The sequence below is a fragment of the Zootoca vivipara genome, chromosome 5, assembly GCF_963506605.1.
Source record: "Zootoca vivipara chromosome 5, rZooViv1.1, whole genome shotgun sequence".
Taxonomy (NCBI): domain Eukaryota; kingdom Metazoa; phylum Chordata; class Lepidosauria; order Squamata; family Lacertidae; genus Zootoca; species Zootoca vivipara.
The window spans coordinates 62,469,095-62,492,341 of NC_083280.1; the positions used below are offsets into that span (position 1 = coordinate 62,469,095).

The 23,247-nt window shown below is 41.0% G+C and overlaps 1 protein-coding gene across 3 annotated transcripts in view; it reads left to right on the top strand.

The window, feature by feature from the left end:
• ADGRA1 (adhesion G protein-coupled receptor A1) overlaps positions 1 to 23,247 on the top strand; it is a 305,321-nt gene that overhangs the window by 252,056 nt on the left and 30,018 nt on the right. For all 3 annotated transcript variants that reach the window (XM_035137651.2, XM_035137652.2, XM_035137653.2), the window contains one exon: positions 12,106 to 12,251. In XM_035137651.2, the coding sequence (XP_034993542.2) occupies positions 12,106 to 12,251 (146 nt within the window). The remainder of the gene's footprint in view (positions 1 to 12,105; positions 12,252 to 23,247) is intronic.

A 23,247-nucleotide genomic window follows, 5' to 3' on the forward strand; every position in this document is an offset into this window, starting at 1 on the left:
CAGATTAGTCTGACATGACTTATTTTTCAGGAACCCATGCTGACTTTTAGTGATCACAGAGTTTCTTTCTAGGTGCTCACAGACTGTTTGCTTAATGATCTGCTCTAGAATCTTTCCTGGTATTGATGTCAGGCTGACTGGGCGGTAATTGTTTGGGTCCTCTCTTTTCCCCTTTTTGAAAATAGGGACAACATTTGCCCTCCTCCAGTCTGCTGGAACTTCGCCTGTTCTCCAGGAATTTTCAAAGATTATTGCCAGTGGTTCTGAAATCACCTCTGCCAGTTCTTTTAATACTCTTGGATGTAGTTCATCTGGCCCTGGAGACTTGAATACATCTAAACTAGCCAAGTATTCTTGTACTACCTCCTTACTTATTCTGGGCTGTGTTTCCCCTGCTGAATCATCTGCTCCATATTCTTCAGGTCGGGCGTTGTTTTCTTTCTTGGAGAAGACTGAGGCAAAGAAGGCATTGAGGAGTTCTGCCCTTTCTCTGTCCCCTGTTTGCATTTCACCATCTTCTCCTCTGAGTGACCCCACTGTTTCCTTGTTTTTCCTTTTGCTACGGACATACCCATAAAAGCCCTTTTTGTTGCTTTTAACCTCTCTGGCGAGCCTGAGTTCATTCTGTGCTTTAGCTTTTCTGACTTTGTCTCTACACGTGCTGGCTATATGTTTGAATTCCTCTCTGGAGATTTCCCCCCTTTTCCATTTTTTGTACATATCCCTTTTAAATCTTAACTCAGTCAAAAGTTCTTTAGATAGCCAGCCTGGCTTCTTTAGGCACCTTCCATGTTTCCGTCTCATTGGTATTGCCTGAAGTTGTGCTTTTAATATCTCCCTTTTAACAAACTCCCAACCATCATGAACTCCCTTCCCTTTTAGTATTACTGTCCATGGGATTTCACCCAGCGTTTCCCTAAGTTTTCTGAAGTCGGCTTTCTTAAAGTCTAGAATTTGGACCTTAGTATGCTTGGTTGCTCCTTTCCGCTGGATAATAAACTCCAGAAGAGCATGGTCACTCCCACCTAATGATCCTGCCACTTCTACCCCACTAACCAAGTCATCACTATTGGTTAGGACCAGATCTAAAATGGCTGATCCTCTTGTTGCTTCTCCCACTTTCTGGACAATGAAGTTGTCTGCAAGGCCAGTGAGGAATCTGTTCGACCTTATGCTCTTGGCTGAGTTTGACATCCAACAAATATCAGGATAGTTGAAATCCCCCATTACTACTATCTCACTTCCTTTGGAATGCTTGGCCATCTGTTCCAGGAAGGCATCATCTGTGTCCTCAGTTTGGCTTGGGGATCTATAGTAAACTCCCACAATGAGATCACTGTTGTTTTTCTCTCCCTTAATTTTGACCCAGATACTCTCAATTTGGCTTTGAAGTTTTAAATCCTGGATCTCTTCACAGGTATACATATCCCTAACATATAAAGCTACTCCTCCTCCTTTCCTGTTTGGTCTATTTCTCTTAAATAGATTGTATCCCTCTATTACTACATTCCAGTCATGAGACTCATCCCACCAGGTTTCAGTGATGCCTATTATGTCATATTTAGTTTGCTGTACCAAGAGCTCAAGTTCATCTTGTTTATTTCCCATGCTCTGTGCATTAGTATACAGACATTGAAGACCGTTGATCATTCCCCCATGTCTCTTATTTAAGGATATTTTCGTCCCACCACTAGGTCTGCATGCTGCTTGCTCCATTTGGTCCTTGACATTTGGATGATCATCTTCAGCATTTGATAGACTCCTACCTTCAGGACCACTGTCTCCCTCCCCCACATAAGTCAGTTTAAAGCCCTCCTGATGAGGTTTTTGAGTTTTGTGGCAAAAACATTCCTCCCAACTTTTGTGAGGTGCAGTCCATCACTTGCCAGAAGTCCATCATCAAGAAACTGCAGACCGTGATCTAGGAATCCAAACCGTTCCTGTTTGCACCATTTGCGAAGCCAGTTGTTCACTTCCCCTATTTTTCCCTCTCTCCCTGGGCCATGTCGTTCAACTGGGAGGACAGAAGAGATGACAATTTGTGCATCTAATTGCTTCAACTTCCTGCCCAGAGCCTCATAATCATTTTTGATCTTCTGTAAGCTATGGCTTGCAGTGTCATTGGTTCCCACATGCACCAAAAGGAAGGGGTATTTGTCGGTGGGTTTTATTATTCCTTGCAGCCGTTCTGTTACATCTTTGATCTTGGCCATAGTCAACACAGGTTACTTTAATCTCTCTTCCCACTTATAAACATGAAAATTAGTGTTCTACAGTTCCCTTAACCATTGGCATTTGCTTGGTGTGACCTTAAACTGAGACATATATGGCAAGTCTCCTGTCTTTGTAAGATAGCGTGCTAAAATATCACAGGCTTATCTACTAATGTAGAAAATGCAAAGCCTTGATATTGGCGAAACACTGAATGTTATTATCTGACATATTTCTTTTCACTATTCAGAGATATAAATCTATTAATACACACACTGGTGACTGTTAATTAGGGGCAAATCTAATCGTCGTTCTATTTATCTGCAGTTTTGCAAGGAAGGATAGCAGGGTAGTTTTTAGGGCAGCTACAACTAGGCAGTTACAAGGCACAAAAGCCTTTCAAATCAGAGTCTGGTGGGTTACCTCACAGATTGCAAGTAACTGCATTAATATGCTAATGAAAAATTGATTTTTCCCCCCACGTGAGGGGAGGGGGGGGTTGTCAAGGAACCAGATTCAAAAACAATCGTGGCCAGGTTTTGCTCCTTGGCAAACATATGGCCCTGTGGCTGTCACTTTCCCTTTCCTTTCCTTTCCTTTTTTTTTTTGAAAGCCTATGCTGACTTTAAATGGCTCTGCCACAGGCTAAGCTGCTTATGTGACTGCTCTGACTGTTCATGCTGAACTGAGCACAGATGAGATTTTTGCACCCAGTCACAACAAACACAGATTTTCAGGCAGTTGCAACTAAATGCCAAAAGCTGATCCTTGAGTTTAGTCACATGACTAACATAGCTTCATATACACACTTAAATAGCAATAAGAACACATGGCACAAAATTAAATATATATTTTTAAAGCTGGCAAAATAGCAGGGCAGAGTTTTACAACAAAGGCTATATTTGGTGGCATTCATCAATTTTGTCTTGTATTCAGTTTAAAAAGGCAAGATAAAGACTTCTTCTCAAGTAGTGCTTTGGGAAGCTCTCTTCATATCCTGGACATATACCCTGGGCATAAACCATTCATATCCTGGGTATATAAAAATAAGTTTTTAAGAAACTTTAAGAAAGTGATACAAGCATGGACAGGGAGATTGTGTCACGGAACAGTAGAAACGGTATGGGCACTGGCCAATAGCTGCGTGCGGCATTCATGCAGCCGTACAGCACCTGCAACTGGAATGGAAGTGCTTGCTGTAGATGAAACTTCATCTACCCTGCAATAGCAACTTAGTATTGAGAAAATAAAAAATCCCATGAAGTGGAGCAATAACTGGGAGTAAGATGAAAGGTCCTCGTGAAATGTATGTGTTGATCTGCAGAAGATAATGTGGATACTTCACTACCATTGTGTTCAGACAGATTTTTCATAGCCAAAGAAAACCCTGAAATAGAAATGCAGAGAAGGAAAGGGAGAGAGGGGGGGAGGAAAAAAATTGACTAAGGAAAAGAAGTACAACTTAAGGTTCCCCAAGGGAGCATTACATGCCAGCATGTTATGTAGGTTTACACAAGTTTTTATTTGGGTAATCAATAATGAAACCAGTCATTACCATAGCAACTGCCACATCACATAGTCCTTAAGCTGTCTCTGAAGATGGTGAACAGATTTTAAAGCCATGCACAAATAATGTCCTTCTCATAACTTTCTTTTAAAACACATGGTGTTAGAATCAATGGGAGATTTGCTGTTGACTTTACTAGGGTGTGTATTGGCTCGCTTATGACATTATCCTTTGGATGTTGGTATGTGTGCTATGTTCAGTTTTCAGACACTTCAGCACTCCAGCCCCACACAGATCTGCCTGGCATGACCTATTAAAAGGGAACTTACCTTTTTTCCTCTCTCACACTTATTATTTGTACAAGAGCTCAACCCACTGAGATTTCCTGCAAGTCTCACATCAGTGTTAAAGCAGCCATGCACTTTAAACCTGGATTATAATTCTTTCCCCCCCTGTTTGTAAAGTTCAGGTAGCTATTCTTACTTGAAACCATTCAATACAGTGGTACCTCAGTTTACAAACTTAATCCGTTCCTGAAGTACGTTCTTAAACCAAATCCGTTCTTAAACCAAGGTGCACTTTCCCTAATGAGGCCTCCTGCTCTCGGTGCCCTTCCCCGTTTGGCTTTCATTTGTAGACTAAGGTAAAGTTTGCAAACTGGGACACTACTTCTGGGTTTTGCAGAGTTCGTAAACCGAATAGTTCATTAACAGGACCTTTGCTATCATCTTCTTGCTTTGCCTTGCTACTGCTCAGTGTTGAAGGGAGAAGAGAGATGTCTGAACATCCCTGGAGAAGAATACAAGACCCACCCAGCATGGATTTGAAACAGCTGGCCTGACACCAGACTTTTGGGTGGGCGGGGAGGCTAAAGGGGAAAAATAATTGTTTATCTGCTAATTAGTGTGTGCATGCATTCTTTGTTTATTATTTAAGTATAGTTAATGATAGAGGGCAGGTGTGTTGTTTGTTTTTTCATAAATGTTATGTTAGATTGATGTATTATCAGATACATTCTTTCCCCTCCTTCTCTTCCCTTCACTTTAGTGTGAGAAGTAACTAGTAAGTTAATAAATAAATAAGTAAATAAAAGATGTTCTCTGGAATCGCGAATAGATTTGGAGGTCTAAAATCTGACCAAACTGAAATAAGCCCTGTATTCCCCAGATACTCATATCTTAACCCTTTATGTTTTCTGGAGCTGGTGCTGTTACTGGATTGAAAACTACAGTTTCCATTCAGGGTTAAGTTCTTTTGGACTTACCGGTACTACCGCTACTGAATTTGGAAGCGCCAGTCTCCTTTCAGGACCGAGGGCTTTTATCCACACTTAACTTCCCTCCACTCTTTCCAGGCAGAGTCCATGCTTTAAGGCTTCATGTCCATGTTAATCCATGGAAAACCTGAATTGACATTTGCTCTGACTGAGTGCTAAAGAGCAGATTTTGGACATGCCTGGACACGGGGGTTTTAAGCATGGACCTGTGCCTGGAAAGCGTGGGGGGAAAGCTAAGTGTGGATAAGCCCTGAGTCCTGGATCAAATTAAGATTTACACTCCCATCATCACTCTTCAAAAACAAACTGTTAAGGAGGGAAGCAGACTGGTTCCTTGTAATCACATGCAGGTTTCCTACATGCAAGGAGCTTATTTTTCGTGGAGGACCATGTTGTGGAATCCCTTCACCTATAGCCCAAAGCGGTATGCTATTGGAAAAGCTCTACCACTTGATTATACATATTAGATCTTTCTAGCTTTCTGTGGTCATTTATTAAGCAACAAGACTTCACATAGGGGAATATATTGGGAAGGGCTGTAGCACAGTGGCACAGCCACTGCTTTGCATTCAGACGTTCCCAGGTTTGATCCCAAGTATCTCCAGGTATGGCTGGGAAAGACTTCTGTCTGAAACTCCAGAAAGCTACTGCCAGTCACTGAAGACAATACCAAGCTAGACGGGCCAATGGTCTGAGGCAGCAATTGCTATAGGGCTTGTTTGCCTGACACTTTTATCTCTGCTGGATCGCGGTTTTAATTTGCAATGGTTTGCTCTGCGTTGGGCTTAACCATCTTCTGTTTTTCAAATCGCTCCCAAACAGAACTAAACTGTAGCAATGAATCACCTCATTCTGAACAGGCCACTGGCAGATTTTTTTATTTTTATTTTTCTTGTTCTTGCAGTAGTTTATCTGCCACCCTTGTGGAAAATTCTTCTCTACAGATTGTTTTGTACGATTAAAGTCCCATGAGAATTGTGCAATTGCATAAAACTCACAGCAAAACTGTGCAGTAGTGCAGAACAACCAAAATATCCAACCACCACCTCATTTTGCAGCGAGTGAAAAACTGAAAGTACCTGGCGGTACATGGTTTCCTTTCATGCCATACAGATTGAGAAAAGGCAACAGTGGGAGAGGCAGGAAAAAGCACAAAGGCAAACTTAGTATATACACTCACTATCCATGATAGCTGAATGGTGGGGTTGACTCAAGCATCAAGCTCCATATCCAGGGGCATAGGGAGGGGGGTGCAGTCTGCCCCAGGTGTCTGGCACAGCACGGGGGGTGGCAGTTACCGCGGAGCCTGGCCTACAGTGTGCCCGAGTCACACATCTCTCCTGGGAGTGATGCGGTGGCTCGGCGCCCTGCACTGCCTGAAATGGTAGTGTGGAGCTTGTGTCCTCCACGGCAACCCCCCCCCCCCCGTGCAGATCACCGTACACACACCCGGGCAGCTCACCCTGCCCCCGCTGCTCCATGTGCCGGAGCAGCTAGCTATGCCCCTGTTGATATCTATAAGCTTTGGCTTGTTTTTGCAAGTAGTACAGTACGGACACTGTAGGCAATCTCCTGGTTAAACTAATTCCAACCCAACTCTGACAGCTAGACATATTGTCTACCCCATAGGCTTTTTAACTTATTTCACAAGAGCTTGATGTGTTAGAATCATAGAGTTGGAAGAGACCACAAGGGCCATCCAGTCCAACCCCCTGCCAAGCAGGAAACACCATCAAAGCATTCCTGACAGATGGCTGTCAAGCCTCTGCTTAAAGACCTCCAAAGAAGGAGACTCCACCACACTTCTTGGCAGCAAATTCCACTGTCGAACAGCTCTTACTGTCAGGAAGGTCTTCCTAATGTTTAGGTGGAATCTTCTTTCTTGTAGTTTGAATCCATTGTTCCGTGCCCACTTCTCTGGAGCAGCAGAAAACAACCTTTCACCCTCCTCTATATGACATCCTTTTATATATTTGAACATGGCTATCATATCACCCCTTAACCTTCTCTTCTCCAGGCTAAACATACCCAGCTCCCTAAGCCGTTCCTCATAAGGCATCGTTTCCAGGCCTTTGACCATTTTGGTTGCCCTCCTCTGGACACATTCCAGCTTGTCAGTATCCTTCTTGAACTTTGGTGCCCAGAACTGGACACAGTACTCCAGGTGAGGTCTGACCAGAGCAGAATACAGTGCAGTGGTACTATTACTTCCCTTGATCTAGATGCTATACTCCTATTGATGCAGCCCAGAATTGCATTGGCTTTTTTAGCTGCTGCATCACACTGTTGACTCATGTCAAGTTTGTGTTCTACCAGCACTCCTAGATCCTTTTCACATGTACTGCTCTCAAGCCAGGTGTCTCCCATCCTGTATTTGTGCCTTTCATTTTTTTTTGCCCAAGTGTAGTCCTTTACATTTCTCCTTGTTAAAATTCATCTTGTTTGCTTTGGCCCAGTTGTCTAATCTGTGTTGCGGTACTAGGCACCAGCAAATAGCTTGTCCTTAAAAAGAAGAAGTTAGAATTGATATTATATTGGCCTTTGGAGGCATGTGTGATTAAAGTCATATTTTATGGGTTAGGTTTCAGTAATGCTGTTTCAATTGTGTGTATTTGTAAGCTTCAGATTGAATTTGGAGCATATCTGTGAGCAGTCTTGAGGTATCCTTGGAGATGAGAGGTTGGGTAGGATAAACATGTTCATTTGCTTGTTAAACATGAAAGCAGACAATAGCCATACGTTTGCATGCTTTAATAGGTAGAATGAACATAGGGGCATTGCTGGATCTGTCCACCTATCTTGTCTAGAATTCTGCTTTCAACAGAAGCTATATACCATTTGGAAGCCATAAGGCAAGAAAGCAATAATAACTCTTCCTCGTTGTTTGTCCCCAGCATACTGTCTCTGAACCTGGAAGCCCTGTTTAGCTATCATGGCAAATTTAATCTCTGTGTTTATTCTATTTCTTTTTTTAAAAGCTTTCTAGGCTAGTGGCCATCACCACTACTGTAAATCCAAATGTCTAGTCTTCCTTGTAGGCATTCAGGATTAAGGGGCTTTTCCTGAAGACTGTATTCCTAATGGAAGGCCAATCCAATATAGGCGGTAACAAACATTTGTTTTGCTATGGCACGTTTATAAGATCCATGGATAGTCTTATGGAGAGCTGGGGAGCCTTTGGGCCTCCAGAACTTTCACCAGACCCAATCAGCATCACCGAATGATCAGGGATGATGGGAGATGTGGAGGGCCAGATTCTTCCTACCCTTATTCCAATGGACACCCTATGGCAGGGAATGAAGTGTTTGTCCTAACCAATGTCAACTTCCCTCTTTCAAAAGAGCATCACTGACTAGATCTATCATAGAGCTTTTACTGCCACTCGTGATTCTGTTCTTGCTGCAAGCTGCACATCAAATAACTCTAGGCAGCATTAGCGACAAGTTAGGAACATATACCAGCTGACAGTACAGTATTATTCTCATTCATTTGTTTCCGTTTCTTTTCCCACCAAGGAAATTCCCTGTTTTTTGCCATGGGGAGGGAAAGGGGCTATTATGAATAAGCTGTCCCAGTGTATGAACTTTGTTCTGATCTCTAACGGAATATCTGCCTCACATTCCCAGCCCCCCCACACACACACAAAGGAGAAAACTTAACACTAGCAAGCCCATATTATAGATTTGTGTTCTTGAGCTCTTCCTCGATACTTCCTCAATACATGTGTTTTCAAAGCGTATCAATCTAAAAATCAGAATTTTGGACATAAAGGTGGGCCAGCTAGGTTGTGTGCATTAATCCTCCAGCTGCTTCCTGGAAGCGACTGTTAACAACTAGGCTTGTTCCTAGTTTTAGCTGCCTCCTGGACAGCTCCCCTGCTGCTCAGCTGCTCTCTTTTTGTCTTTGTTGCTTGTTGGAAGCTTTCTCTTCTGATCAGTGTTCTGCCTGCCATTTCTTCATAAGACCTTACTGGCTTATCTCGTGCTTTCCCCTCCTTCGCCAGACTCTGAACAAGTGGGAGTCAGAGATAGTAGGATTTAAAACAAGGCAATTTAATTCACCGAGGAAATGTGCCAGTTTAAATCAGTGGCTCAAATCAAGTTTCTGGCTTTATAATTCATACATTTGCAATTAAAGTGTATCCATTTGCCAGCTACGTAGACCCTTTTTACTGCCCAGCAGCATATTCCAAAATATCTGATCGTGCTGCTTACATTGCCTTTTGTACAGTATAATTTATATTTGCTTACAGGAGCAATTGTCAAGTTAAGGACCGCCCCCCCCAAATGAAATTAAAGGAAATTTAAGGGGAGAATTCATCAGGTGAAGACATTCCTCCCCGCCCCCCCCATGTTTTTCTGATGGATTTTAGCTGTTTTATTATTTTTAACACTGGCAGCTTTCTAGGTTCTGAAGTTCCTCCTACTGACAATGTTTAATGCTGTGTGGGAAGCTTTTTTAATCTATAGATTTGTATAATAGAGGGATTGGTTACTGATGTGCTACCTCCAATGTTAGATTAATAGAACTGTATATTCGGAAGGGACTCCAGGGGACATCTAGTCCAACCCCCTGCAATGCCAGAATCACAGCTAAAGACTCCTTGAGAGGTGGCCATCCAACCTTTGTGTGAAAACCTCCATGAAGGAGAGTCCACCACCTTCTAATGGAGTCCATTCCACTGTCAAAAAAGCTCTACCAAAAAGTTCTTCCTGATGTTTAGTGGGAATCTCCTTTCTTGTAATTTGGGGCCTACCCTCTGGAGCAGCAGAAAACTAGCTTGACATATTTGAAGATGTATATCATGTCACTGTCATATCTCAGTCTTTTTTAGAGAGCCAGTGTGGTGTAGTGGTTAAGAGCGGTAGACTCGTAATCTGGGGAACCGGGTTCGCGTCTCCGCTCCTCCACATGCAACTGCTGGGTGACCTTGGGCTAGTCACACTTCTCTGAAGTCTCTCAGTCCCACTCACCTCACAGAGTGTTTGTTGTGGGGGAGGAGGGGAAAGGAGATTGTTAGCCGCTTTGAGACTGCTTCGGGTAGTGATAAAGCGGGATATCAAATCCAAACTCTTCTTCTTCTTCTTCTTCTTCTTCTTCTTCTTCTTCTTCTTCTTCTTCTTCTTCTTCTTCTTCTTCTTCTTTTTAAAAATCCAAGATAGACATACCCATCTCTCTCAACCATGCCTCATAAGGCTTGGTTTCCAGACCCTTTAGGATCTTGGTCACCCTCACCTGCACAGATTCCTAGACTGTGGTGCCCAGAACCCAAATGATAACTTGCCATGATATTACATGATGATGTAGCATCATGGTAAAGGGCCCTCTGGGTGGAAAAAAAGAAGAAAGAAATGTGGTCTTCAGTGGCTGACAAGTTTCCTCTGGCTCTACCACACATGTCTGAAAATCCCCAAAGCGACTCTGCAGAAGTGGTGGCAAAATTTGAGAGGGAACTGTTTTGGACCAGCCTTATTTATGTGCCAGTTTCACATTCAAAACTCATGTCCCCCTGCCTCCTGTTCATTCTTTTTCATAGAAAACCACACTTTAACTCAGTATGTTTGATAGAGTCATGGGTGCTGTAGACTCTTACATGTTACTCTTTCATTCAGATATGTTAACTCAGCTTATTTAGATGAGATTACAAAGTTAAAGTGCTTAATTAGAGAACAATCATTACTGGCATATATTAAGGACTGGAAATTTCTTGTGGACTTTCTGCATGAAGGAGAAAATGAACTTGTAATATCTGGATTTGAAGATTGAAAAAATACTGTTTTATAGAAGATAGAATGGTTGGATCTTAAGGTGTGGATACTATATTTAGCTGTGTGACAGAGAGCTGGAAGTCCTTTTATTCTGCTTTATCTTTCTCTAATCTTTTTTCACTCTTTCTCTTCTCTTGCTTTCTATTTCTTTAAGCTTGTCTTTTCTCCTTTCTGCCTTTTTTTAACACTAGTATATTATAAAAAGATGGGTATGTAGTTTTGTATATCTCTGAATAAGTATCAATAAATAAATTATAAAAAAATATTATTTTAAAGGCATTTTATCGGGCTGAAATATTCCAAAATATGATTTAAATAATACAAAATATGATTTAAGTAACATCTAGTTTTTAAGAACTAATATATATATATATATCATTGATTTTTGTCCACCCTGGTAGAAGTGGAGAAGAGTCCTTTAACAGGGCAGTAAAGGCCATTTACCAGACCAACAGTTCTGGTTGGTAATTTGTTGCTGTGTAGGCCTGGGAAAGATTTAAGATGTGCCACTCCAATCTCTCCAGCAGGCTAAATTGAATGTTAATAGTATAAAACTACAGAAGGAGCTTGCTTTTTCATTGACCCTATACATTTAATTTGCATTACATGCAGCATAATTAGCGAAACAGTAGCAGGTCTATTATCCGCTTGCCAGCAAAGCTTAGCGAATCAATTCAAGTTTAATTCAAGAGGCTTAAATTCAAGCATGAACTGTGCCCATGAAGGGAGTAGTTTTCACAGTCATGTTTCTGAGTGGTTGTAAAATCTATTATCCTCCACAAAAGGGGATAGCCCTCTCGTGGGTATATCCACAGGGTCCTGGGGGAGCATTATCTCCTGTGTCCACCCAACCTTTCGTTTTCTCTGCGATAGAACACAGCAAGAAAAGGGCCTGTGAGGGCTGCATATGCAGAAAGAGATGTCATTTACTAGAAAAGTATTACGAGCCATCAACATGGGTTGCATGTGACCTCTGAAACTTTATCTGACGGTTAAGCTGGGAAACCTCCAATAAAGTAATAATTGTATAATGTTTAAAAAGTGTCCCAAGCTGAGCTTGTACTCGCCCTTCTCCGTAAGAAAATGCCTAATGAAACTTTTGCTCATTTTGTGTGTTCTGTTTGATAAAAAAACTTACTTATTTTCTCAGGTATGGGCAATTATGAATCAGGGAAAAACAAATAAGTTATTAAAGCTACCACAAAATCATTTCACTTTGCAAATGTTCCAGCATGCTTGTATGTGTATATATATATATATATATATATACATGTGCAACAGAACGGTGTCTTATTTTTGCAACTATTTGTTGATTCTTATTAACTGACACTGTTTCATTGTAGGTTGGCATAGTGTTGCATTATTCTACACTCTCTACAATGCTGTGGATTGGAGTGACTGCAAGGAATATTTATAAGCAAGTCACGAAAAAGCCTCAGACCGCCCAAAACAGTGACCAGCCTTCTTATCCAAAGCAGCCATTGCTCAGGTATGGATCATTATAAGTGCTGTAAGATACACTCCACAGCTTAAAGCTTTGAATCCTTCAAAGCTAAACATGTAATGTAAACATTCCTGTTATCTTTGGAAATTGTGGAAATATTTTCAAACCTTGATATGTTGTTGTTGTTGCAAAACTTGCACTAAATATGAAGAATATATCCTCTTTCTGTGTAGTCCATCGGGTTGTGAGATGACTTCAGGCAATGTGTCTTATATTATATTGTTTGAAATATGCAGAAATGTGTGATTCAGGCATACATCTGTGTGAGTGTGGAGGAGCAAGGCACACACACACAACTCGTAGACTTTGGTGCAGTAACAGAAACTTCTTGCCATCTGGGGGATAAAATGTACGTAATTGGTGGCTTGTCCACACTTAACCATTTGCCCCACCCTTCACAGTCACAAGTCTGCATTTTAAAGCTCCGTGTCCAAGCAATACCCGTTTCTGCTCCAAATCTTTCCCTGCAAAACCTCACTCTTTAAAGTTGAATCGGAGTAAACAGCTATTTGGGTTTTTACATGGATTGCTGTTTGCTCTAATTCAGCTGTAAAGAGACTGAGCTGGAGAAAGCTCCAGAGCATCAAGACACTCAGCCATGGAGCCTGGAAATGCAGACTATGCCTGTAAAGAGCAGAGGAAATCTAAGTGTGGATAAGCCCCAAGTAACCACTTGTTTCGGTGGTGGCAATTAGTAAGGAAATCTAGACAGATGTCTAGCTTGAACACCAAGCCTTGTGCTCACCTGTTTCATCTTCACACCATCCACTCCCTCCTGCCTTTACTCCCAAAGGAACCCACAGTGTCTTCAGTTAGCAATAGTTCCTGCTTATGTCCAAACTGGAAAACTCTGGTTCAAAACAAAGCAAGATCCTAAGCCATTTTTTGAATTGGTTTAAAATCCAGCTTGTTCTAAGACTGCAACCATAGTTTCCTGGTCCAGACATAACTGGAAACAAAGCTTGACTTCCTGAATCAACTGCAGCATGCTGAGAAGAGAGGTGGGTAGGAGTAGTACAACTTAAGATTTTCATTTGCTTATAGAGTACTTTCTTTGGCTAGTTAAGAGCTCCATTGAATGGCTACTGGGGCAAGTTAATGCCAACAAGTCTATTTCTAGCTAATGGGCTTGATTATTGCAGCTATTGTATCAGGATTTTGGGAGAGCTTTCAACATAATCAGAATTTGGACAGAGAGCCCAGAGCTGCCTGCACCATTTGGCAATTTCCCAATAACTATAAACGTAGGCAGATTCAATGTAGCATGCCCACCTCTGCAAAAAAAATGATTCCAATTTACATTCTACCTTGAGGAAGTGCAATCTGCTCTATGGCCATATAACATTTATATAAAAATTCTCTATTCAGAGATGCACATGGAACAATCTGTATTTAGTCACATCATTGGTTATCTGCTGCTTAAAATACTTTCTAAGTTCATTACAAGGCCTTTAAAATCTGTGTAATGGAAGAAGAGAAAGTAACGTTCAGTAGAAGCCCTGAGTGCTCCATCGGAAATGAGAAGCAATGTTTTTCCTGAGAACCAGAGTTACTCAATTTGTGATTCATTATAATGTTCCCCACTCAGTAGTTCATGGTAAAATGAATAATTGCCAGTTTCACATGCCACAGTAAGGTTATTAAAGCAGCAGATTATTTCAGGTTGCAAAGACCCAGCAAACTGTGTTCACCAAATTCAGTTCCTGTTAGAGTTGAAAAGATAGTTTTATTGAAAAGATAGCTTCAATTAGATTTCTTTGTAACTATCATTTTGTAAGTTTGAGGCAACAACAATAAATCAGCATGGTAACAATGCAGCACTATTTTTGCAGTATCACAACTTGAAAGTATTGGTTTAATACCTGTCTAAAATTATTCTGGGATTTTTCTAACTAAGGACATAATTAGCATCAGAGGCACAACTCCAGAAGTATCTAATATAATTCAATAATGCTAACTATTACTGCTAACTAAGCCAAACAATACCAAATAATCTTTTTCATTTTACACAGAAAATGGGCATATACTGTGGAAAATTAAAATATTCTTAAAGCACTAGAATGTCGTACATTTCTAATTAGTCCTTTCCCTCCCAACCTTTTTGAAGGATGATGATGATTTTTTAAGTTTTTTGGCACTGTCAGAGACCAAAGTATTCAGCATTACAATACATAGTCTTCCAATTAAATCCACTGAAGATGGTTAGATTTTAGTTTTTTTAATTTTATTTTGTATTTTAGTATTTTATTTTAAATACCTCTAATTATGGTTGCTTCGTGCATTTAAAATTTGGTGCTCAGCTACTGCATATTAGTGTACACCATAATGATGATGATGATGAAGAAGTGAGTACTTCTCATAGGCTCTCAATCCTTTCTGCCCTCCAAGAATCTCTATGTCCCTCTCTCTATATAATCACATTTACATAAATTACTTGATGGACATATTTGCCTGTGTTGGACTAAAGCAGTTGGTTAGTTAAAAATACCTGTTTTGATTCAGTACCGCCCTCCATCGTTCAGCCAGGACACTGAGGTCCAGCTCTGAGGGCCTTCTGGCAGTTCCCACATTTTGAGAAGTGTTGTTGCAGGGGACCAGGCAGAGGGCCTTCTCGGTAGTTGCACCCACCCTGTGGAATGCCCTCCTGTCAAATGTCAAAGAGATAAACAATCATATGGCTTTTTGCAGACATCTGAAGGCCCTGTTGTTTTTAATGTCTGATATTTTGGTGTGTTCCTTTGGTGTGTTGGAAGCTGCCCAGAAGTAGCTGGGCAACCCAGTCAGATGGGTGTGGTACAATACAACTATGACAACACAACAACAATATTAACTACTACTACTACTACTACTACTACTACTACAATCATGACTTCTCTTTTAGATTATATGTAGAATTGAATGGTTTTCCAGCTTCTAGGTGGATGTCTGATATAAGAGACATATGGATTTTTTGTGATTTTGTAAAGAATGTTGTTGCAGGCAATTAAGCAACCAACTTTCCTTTTAAGATAATTTTACAAGCTACATTTTTTTTTACAAAGAAACATAGGTTTTGAATCAGGAGAATTGCAGTAATATAGAAATGTGCTGTTGTCATTTTCAAATGTAGGTCAGGAGGTGTCTTTGTAGAAAGGGCTTCTGCAAATGTGTGAGCAATTACTACATATAGTTGAATGAACGGCAAGGTTTAAGATTTCTGTTTCTGTGCTTGTATTTATATTATATATTTATGTTATATGTAGGTCTCTATATACAACAACCATAATATTTCAAGGAATCAGAGGCATATTACTTTAGAAGCCTCTGAGTTATAATAAAAAAAATATAGATCCATGCGGAGAAATTATTCCTAGAAAGCTGTGTCAGAAAATAAGAAAAGATTGGCCAGGGCTTGGTTGTCCTCCATCTTATAATACTAGCCAGTGTTGCTCTATATTTGTCTTTTCTAAGCTGGTCTCTGCTGTATAATTTTATTGCTTTCACTAGCTTATTATTATATGGGCCCTGTAACATCTGACTTAATCTGTTCCTTGTTAAATTGTGATCATAATAAAGGCTTCTGCTTTATAGTGCAGTGCTTTATGATATGAAATTAAATAACATAGATTTAATTTTTGCCCAATTTGTACTTTAAGATGTGTTTTCATTTGCCTTTTGATGAAATTAGCCAGTACTTCTTGACTGGCTAGCTTTCCCCTCCTCATGAGTTTCACTGGATGCCTAAATAGCAATAGTTTCCCAAATACATGATGTGATTCTTGGTGGATTCAACTAACGCAGCATGCTAGTGGAAACCACTGCAAGGGCTCCAGCTAGCATGATGTGGTTTCTCCACTCACTTCCTCCTATACACACACCCCAATCCTTTCTGGGCATAGGTAGAACCCCCTGAACAGAGTGGAGAGGGTGTACTTGTACTGGCAAAACGATCAGAAAACTGTGTCCTTCCATGCAGTCTGAGTTGTCTAAAAGGTAGTCTCACCATAAGAAGAGATAACCTGAAGTTGATTGATGGGCAATGAGCTGCAAGAAGTCAAAACTGTGCCTTTACAGTATTCCAAAGCCTTGAAAATTTGCTTAGGAATACTCAGCATGTCTTTGCAAGGGAATTGCTAAGAATCTATTGGCACTTAGAAACCATTCAGATGACCAAAGTACCTTCAGAGAAGCATCTGATTGTCTGCATCAACTTATAAACTAAAGAGTATTTTACTAAATTAGTTACAAATTTGTGGTAAGAGGACATGAGAAAAAAGCATTTGGACTATTTGATTTGAAATGAATGGAATTTGGTTGGTGTAGAGCACTTCCGGGTGACCTGTTTATTGAGCACCCATCCTGATTTGTTTGCAGAGAGGTTAGATGACGTCAAAGCAGATGTCATCCCACACTTTCCAATTTCAGCCATTTCCTTATCTCAAAAAAATCTGATATTTGAGGGCAGTGAATTTGTTGCCCAGGACTTTCCAATCAACAGTAAATTATTGATATATGAGTGACTCCCACCGCAATATAGCACCAGTCTAAAAGCACCCATTGTCTAGAGTTGATGTTGTTCTAGGAATTATTGCTATGTATTTAGAGAACCAACCTCAGGATTCAATAATATTGAGTCTTAACTGGTACATGATAAAGACATTCACAGCCACCAGTTGCAAATTTGGGCCAGACAGCAACATTCATGGCTTCCATCTCTGTGGTTTGTTCAGTGTAGTTCAGTCAACAGTTTATTTTCCAAAGCCTACTGTGTTCTCCTCAAGTGAGAGGCTATAAGGAAAAGGTAACTCCAATGTTCCAGGTTACATAGGTTTCCAAGAAAAAATCCTTAGCTTCAAGAATATCTTCCCTCTTAGAGTGGTGAATAATTGAAGCCTCATAGTACAGAGCAAATATCTATGGTTGGATAATTAATGCTCTATCATCAATACAAAAGCAAAACAGGAAATATAACTTATGTCTCTGATGTTAATTCAGATGCTTCTCATCATAGCCTATGAACACTTTAAATGAGCTCCTCTCTTGTGACAGTAATTGTGATGTGTATTTTTAGATCATTTTGAATTGTGCTGTAATTAGTGTAATTCATTAATGAACAATAGACATTTTTAGTAATTCTTATACATTTGCAGGCTTGCATATTCTTGAATAGCAGAAGTCATTATAAGGACACAGTTTATAATAGCTGCTTCTCAACATAATTCTCCGACTTTGAGCAACCCTTATAACATTTGGATTGAAATATAAAATACTTGCCAAGGAATTTGAGCTGAAGAATCATGTGGCCTTTTGAATATTTGCTACAAAGCCTGAACCAGAGGACAATCAATTAAAAATTATAGCATTCCACAAATAGCTATTTGAATGGTCTTTTACTGTGTTCTTGGCATCACAAATCAGTATATTAAACAAAAAGTGTCAGCTATGGAAACAGATTAAATATAGTATACAAAATTGTATTTTCTGACAATTTGTACAATGGAACTAAACTTTTAGTAGTTCGGTTTAAAGGTATTTGCAATCTGGTTACAATGATATAAACAGCTGCCTTATACTGACCTCATTTGCACAGCATGGTAAACCAAACTATATCTTACAGGGATTGCATGAATGTGCAGGCTCCCAGAGAGGAACATGCAAACACTTTGCTCCTCCACAAATGTTTTTAGTGCCATACCACAATGAGCTAAATCTAGGTCTGGCTTATTATGTTGTTCAAACCTCGGCTTGTGGTTAAGCTCTCTCGTCACTAACCCCAAAGAACAAACCACTGTCTGTAAGATTATTCAGGGCACTAGGAAAGTGCACCAGAGCTAGCTCATGTAGAGAGAGATAGCTTGAATCCGAAATGAAACCGGATTCCAGTGTCCTAGAACTAACCGGAAAACATTGCGTGGACGTCTGAACATTAATAACACCGAGACATATCCAGATCTTCCTATTTTGACTGGAAGATAGCTCTCGGCATTTTCAGGCAGGGGTCTTTGCCATTCTTGCTGGCAGAGATCCTTTAGCTGAAGATTGCGTAGGAAGGAAAGGTGATATTGGTGAACTCTGTAATTCAAGTTCATGGATTCTATTATAACAAGTTGTTTAATATAGCACTTCATTTCAACTGTTACTGCACATAAACATAGAAATATCAATATGACCCCAAATATGCTCCTCTCAAACTACATTCTTACGCTATCAGATTGAACTACTAAAACAAGGGCTGAAACCAAATTCCTCCTACAAATTCTCTTCAAAATCCTCTATGATTTTGATGTCGAATGTTCATCTCAAATATTTAGTGTTGCTACTGTTTTAGGTCTAAATCCAGCTTCATGTGAGCATGATTCTGCCTGCACTTTATCTACTGCCCCTTGAAGCCCCTCACACTCTCCCTCCTCAATCTGTTCTGGAGGTTCCCCCCAATACTCCAGAGCAGACATTAGGGGCGCTGCAGGAAGAAGAGGATCTGAAAGTCCTGTCCTGTGAGTGGAACTTCGTAGCACTTTTTAAAGTGCTACCTAAACTTGCAACAATAGTCCAATTAACTCATCCCTTGCTTCAAGGCCCTTTCTCCTCCATCTCTTGGATAGGGGATTATCTGACCAGCAGCATGAGAAGCCTCTCCTCTCCCAATGAACTGAACCAAACCTCAGCCTTCAAAGCAAGCAGATAAGCATATATGATCTCCTGTTACAGCTCACACCAATTAGTCCCAGGGTTATATTGACTACCAAGATGGCTTTTGCAGGGCTTCTGGGACATTTGCACCATTTCGTTCTACAGACTGACTCAGGTTTCTAACCATGGTCTGTCAGGAGAGGACAAAAAACAAAGCCTCATTTGGCTCCCTCCAAGGGATAGCTGCCACTGCTACTCCAGCATTGTATTTTCTCCAAACTCCTTAGTTATGCACCACTTCTGCCTTATACTGTAGTATCTGACCTGACTTGACACAGAATGCTGAGATAAAGCAATCTTCCAGCTCATTGAAGACTTATGGGCTCCTGTGGATTTTTGAGTTGCTCTAAAATAGTTGCATTAAATTTAATTGAATTAAACTATGCCACCCAAGATGGATGTGTGAATTGCCACAAGTCTGCTTTAGCAAAAGCTAGCCTGCATGGTCACCTGAGATTTTATATTTTTTAATCAAAACGTTTACCAAGATGGATGAAATTCTTTGATGTTTCAACTGCTTTGTTGACTGTTTCAGAGGACATTTGCAAATATAATTTGAGCTGTGAGGGTATGGGAAAATACTTGCCTACTTGCACTCGTTCTCAGGTTGACTTCTGGAAATCCTATTTATGCCTTTAACTGTTATTGCTCCTGAACTGTTAAAATAATATCTATCTGAAATGGGTTGTATTTGTCTTTTGGCAAGTCAGTCTCTTTAAGCTTTGCTTTTCTAAACAATAATCTCCCTAAGGCAGTTATTATGATTTTGGATGAAATAAGGTATTTTTACTTGAAATGCATTAGGAAAAAAAAATATTCACAGCATTTTCACGTTCAAATTCTTGATCCATTGTAGCCTTTCTGTTCCTCCTATCCTCTATGATGTATTTTATTACGTAACCAGATTCTGACAAATCTAAAGTGTGCCAAATCTGCCTGCAGTCTTTTGGAGACATTTTGAGTCTAGTGAAAACTGGCATCTAGTCCTCCAGGTATTTAGAATCAGGTGTTGCAGTGATGTGAAGCTAGAAATACACTTGCAGTTCCTTCATGCACATAATATTATTTATTTGAATTCAGAAGCTCTATATGGACAAAAAAGCAACAGCAGCAGCAGCAACCAACATGCTAGAGATTGTTACTACAGATGTATAAATAACCCTTTCAAATTCCTTTTGAAATCCCAAAAGCACAACTTAAAACAATTTAAATAACCAGTAGCCCACAAAATCAGATAATCATTCACCACAGCACTACTGGCTGAGTCCAATGTTCTGGCTTTTCTTTCATTTCTTCTCTGGAATGGCAATGGTACATGTGTTCACTAAAGAAAAATCCCACTTAATTTGTAGGAAGCAGCATGCTTAGAGCTGCATATTTTGTCAAATGATAGTAGCAATTTCTCATTTACAGTAGAAATTAGGCCTTTTCCCTTTCAAAACCCAAGTGGCTTTGAAAGCTGCTGAGAGCTAATTCATACATTATAGAGGATATGAGTACAGCTTTCAGTTTGTGTGAGAGCACAAGTTCTACTTTATGCACTATAGAAAAATGGGGGAGGAATGCTCAAGTTGCTACTGTCAGAGCTCTCACCTGTAAATTTTGGGTTTTGTGGATTTGAGACATTAACTTAATGCAGTTATCCAGTGGTAAAAAGAAAAAAAGACCACAGTGTTTCATAATGACTGGTATATGTGTTAGGAAGGAAACACTGCTTCTCCTCCCCCTTCTGTTACCATTATTAACTTTGCTTTCTAGAGACACAATATTCTTAGAGGAGCCTAATTACACTTGGAGGGCAGGGAGGGAAATTAACTCTCTTCCTGCTTATGTCTTGGATCCCGAATGCCCTGGAACTCAGACATTTAGGTTCCCGAACACCGCACCCCCAGAAGTGATTATTCTGGTCTGCAAATGTGCTTTTGGAACCCAAATATCCGACGGGGCTTCCACAGCTTCTGACTGGCTGCAGGAAGCTCCTGCAGCCAATCAGAAGCTGTGAGTTGGTTTTCGAGTGTTTTGGAAGTCGAACGGACTTCTGGAACGGATTCCGTTCGACTTCCAAGGTACGATAATAACAGGGTGTAAGATGGGGAAGAAGAAGGAGAGGGGGAAATGAGCAGAGGGGAGCATCATCAACATACAGCCTGTGGTCCATGCTCCCCTCTCGACACAGTCCTCTGCTTACTGCTTTCTTCCTCTTCTCTTAAGAGAGGACTCTCACAAAATAATAGCTAGCTTATGACAAAAGGCCTGTCCGACAAGGGAGGCAAGATATGGGCATTGAGAGCTTCCTATAAAAGGCAATGGAAGGGGATGGTCAGAACCTTCCCTGGGGAAGAATTAAAGGGGAACTTGCAAGTCAGGCTTTGTGCTTGGTGCAGTAGGCAAGTAAAAGAATTCCTTACCTGAGTTTCTGATAGTACTGCAGTTATTGCTTCAGTGATTATAAGTCATGAATGGACCTGCAAAAATAGGGCTGCCTCCTCCTGTTCCTTTGGGAATGTTCAGCAGTGAACAGGAGGAAAAAGAGGTGGTAGGTCAAGGGATGCCCACGTCTTTGGATTTTCCATCCATCGCTGGTGCCTCCCATCCATTAATTTAAAAATGGTGAATGGAGGAAATGGGAAAGGTGTAGGGCTAAGGAACAAGCTGGAGTCCCCACCCTGCTTACCACTTTTGAAAGATTTTGACTGCTTTTGAATATTCACCTGCTGGATACTGTCTTGGCTATCAGAATGATACATTTCCTGTTGTTGGACTGCACTGCCAAAAGGGGGAGCAGTGACTTCATTCAGCCAAAACCATTTGGAGCTAATTTTTCTTGATGGCTGTTAAAGAGATGCTGCTTTGCAAGCGTTCCTCCCAGCATGATTTAGCTTCCATTGAAGAACAATGGACGTCTGTAGTTCGGACTCATGCGAAGCTTGGGCTATTTCTGGCTGCATAGGGTCCGAAAGGAATGAGTAATGCTACTTATATGAGTCACAGTATGTGCTCATCAGCCTGACTAATAGTGTCAAATTGAGATTTTGAAGCTATTGTAGCAAAAAAAAAAAAAAAAAGCTACCTGAGGGACTGGCCTTTTCTCTTGGCTCCTGCCCAAAACACACAAACAGAGGCTTTTTTGGAAGTAAGAAATAGATCTTTATTCAGGCAAGTGGCGGAACAGGCTTGTCAGCAGGAGATACAATTCAGGAGTTCTGGAGCAGGATTAAGAAGTTCAGAACTGGATGGAAGCAGTGGAGATGTTTCAACAGGTTTTCCTGCTGCTCCCGCCAAGCTTTTAAATGTGAGGCATGGCATGCTCACTCGCAAGCCTTGTGGAAATATTGGGATTGCAAGCATGTGCATGAGTCTGCTCCCATCTGCAAAGGCTCTTGTTGAGTTGCTGTCAACTCCTGTTCAGCCTCCCTCCATAGCTGATCAAAGTGCTCCTCAGCCTTTGCTGGGGCTCCTCAGGATGGTTGGATGGTTTGCTCTCCGTTCCAAACTGACTGCAGTTGGAGCAGAAAAGGGAGACCCACCTCCTCTGTTTCCTTCTCTGCCTCCATCAGCCTGCGAACCCAAGCCTTATCCCCACCAGTCTTTATGCAAAACAGACATCAAAACTCACCAATCCAACAGAAAGAAAACTCTCTCTCAAAAAAAATAACAAAACGATCAGCTGGACAGAACAATCCAACAATGAAACTCATAAATCGCCCCAATGCTGCATAAATTCAAAGCGCTTGAAGCTGCAGCTGCAGCTGGAACCAAGACTAGAAGCCACTGCACAAGGAGCCCAAGGGTGATGTTAAGGAGGGAAGTGGCAAGCTCCGCAAACAGGGAGCACTCAGGGGCAAAAGCCCCGTGGGCGAAAGCCCCTCTAGGGAACTAAGTAGAAGCCACTGCGCAAAGGAGCCCAAAGGCGATGTTAGACGGGCAGCAGCAAGCTCCGCAAACAGGAGCAATCGGGCCAAAGGCCCAGTGGGGCGAAAGCCCCTCTAGAGGGAAGGGAAGGGAAGGGAAAGGACTAAAATTAACAAAGGAGGGGAAAAGAAAATAATTAGAATGAATTTAGGAAAAAAGAAGGAATAACGGAAAGAAATCACCAGGACGATCCGTCAAAGGTAAATCTCTCTCTCTCTCAGCTGCACAGAGGACATGCTGTTGCTGTTCCGAATGCAGGCGCTGAAAGAGGAAGCTCTGGGTCACGTGCATGGGTATATATAGGTCCCTCGATCCATCTGGACTGCGCCCCATTGGCCAGATTGAACCCAACACCGAGAGACGTACCAATTGGGTGTTGTGGCTAACCAATCTTACCCGC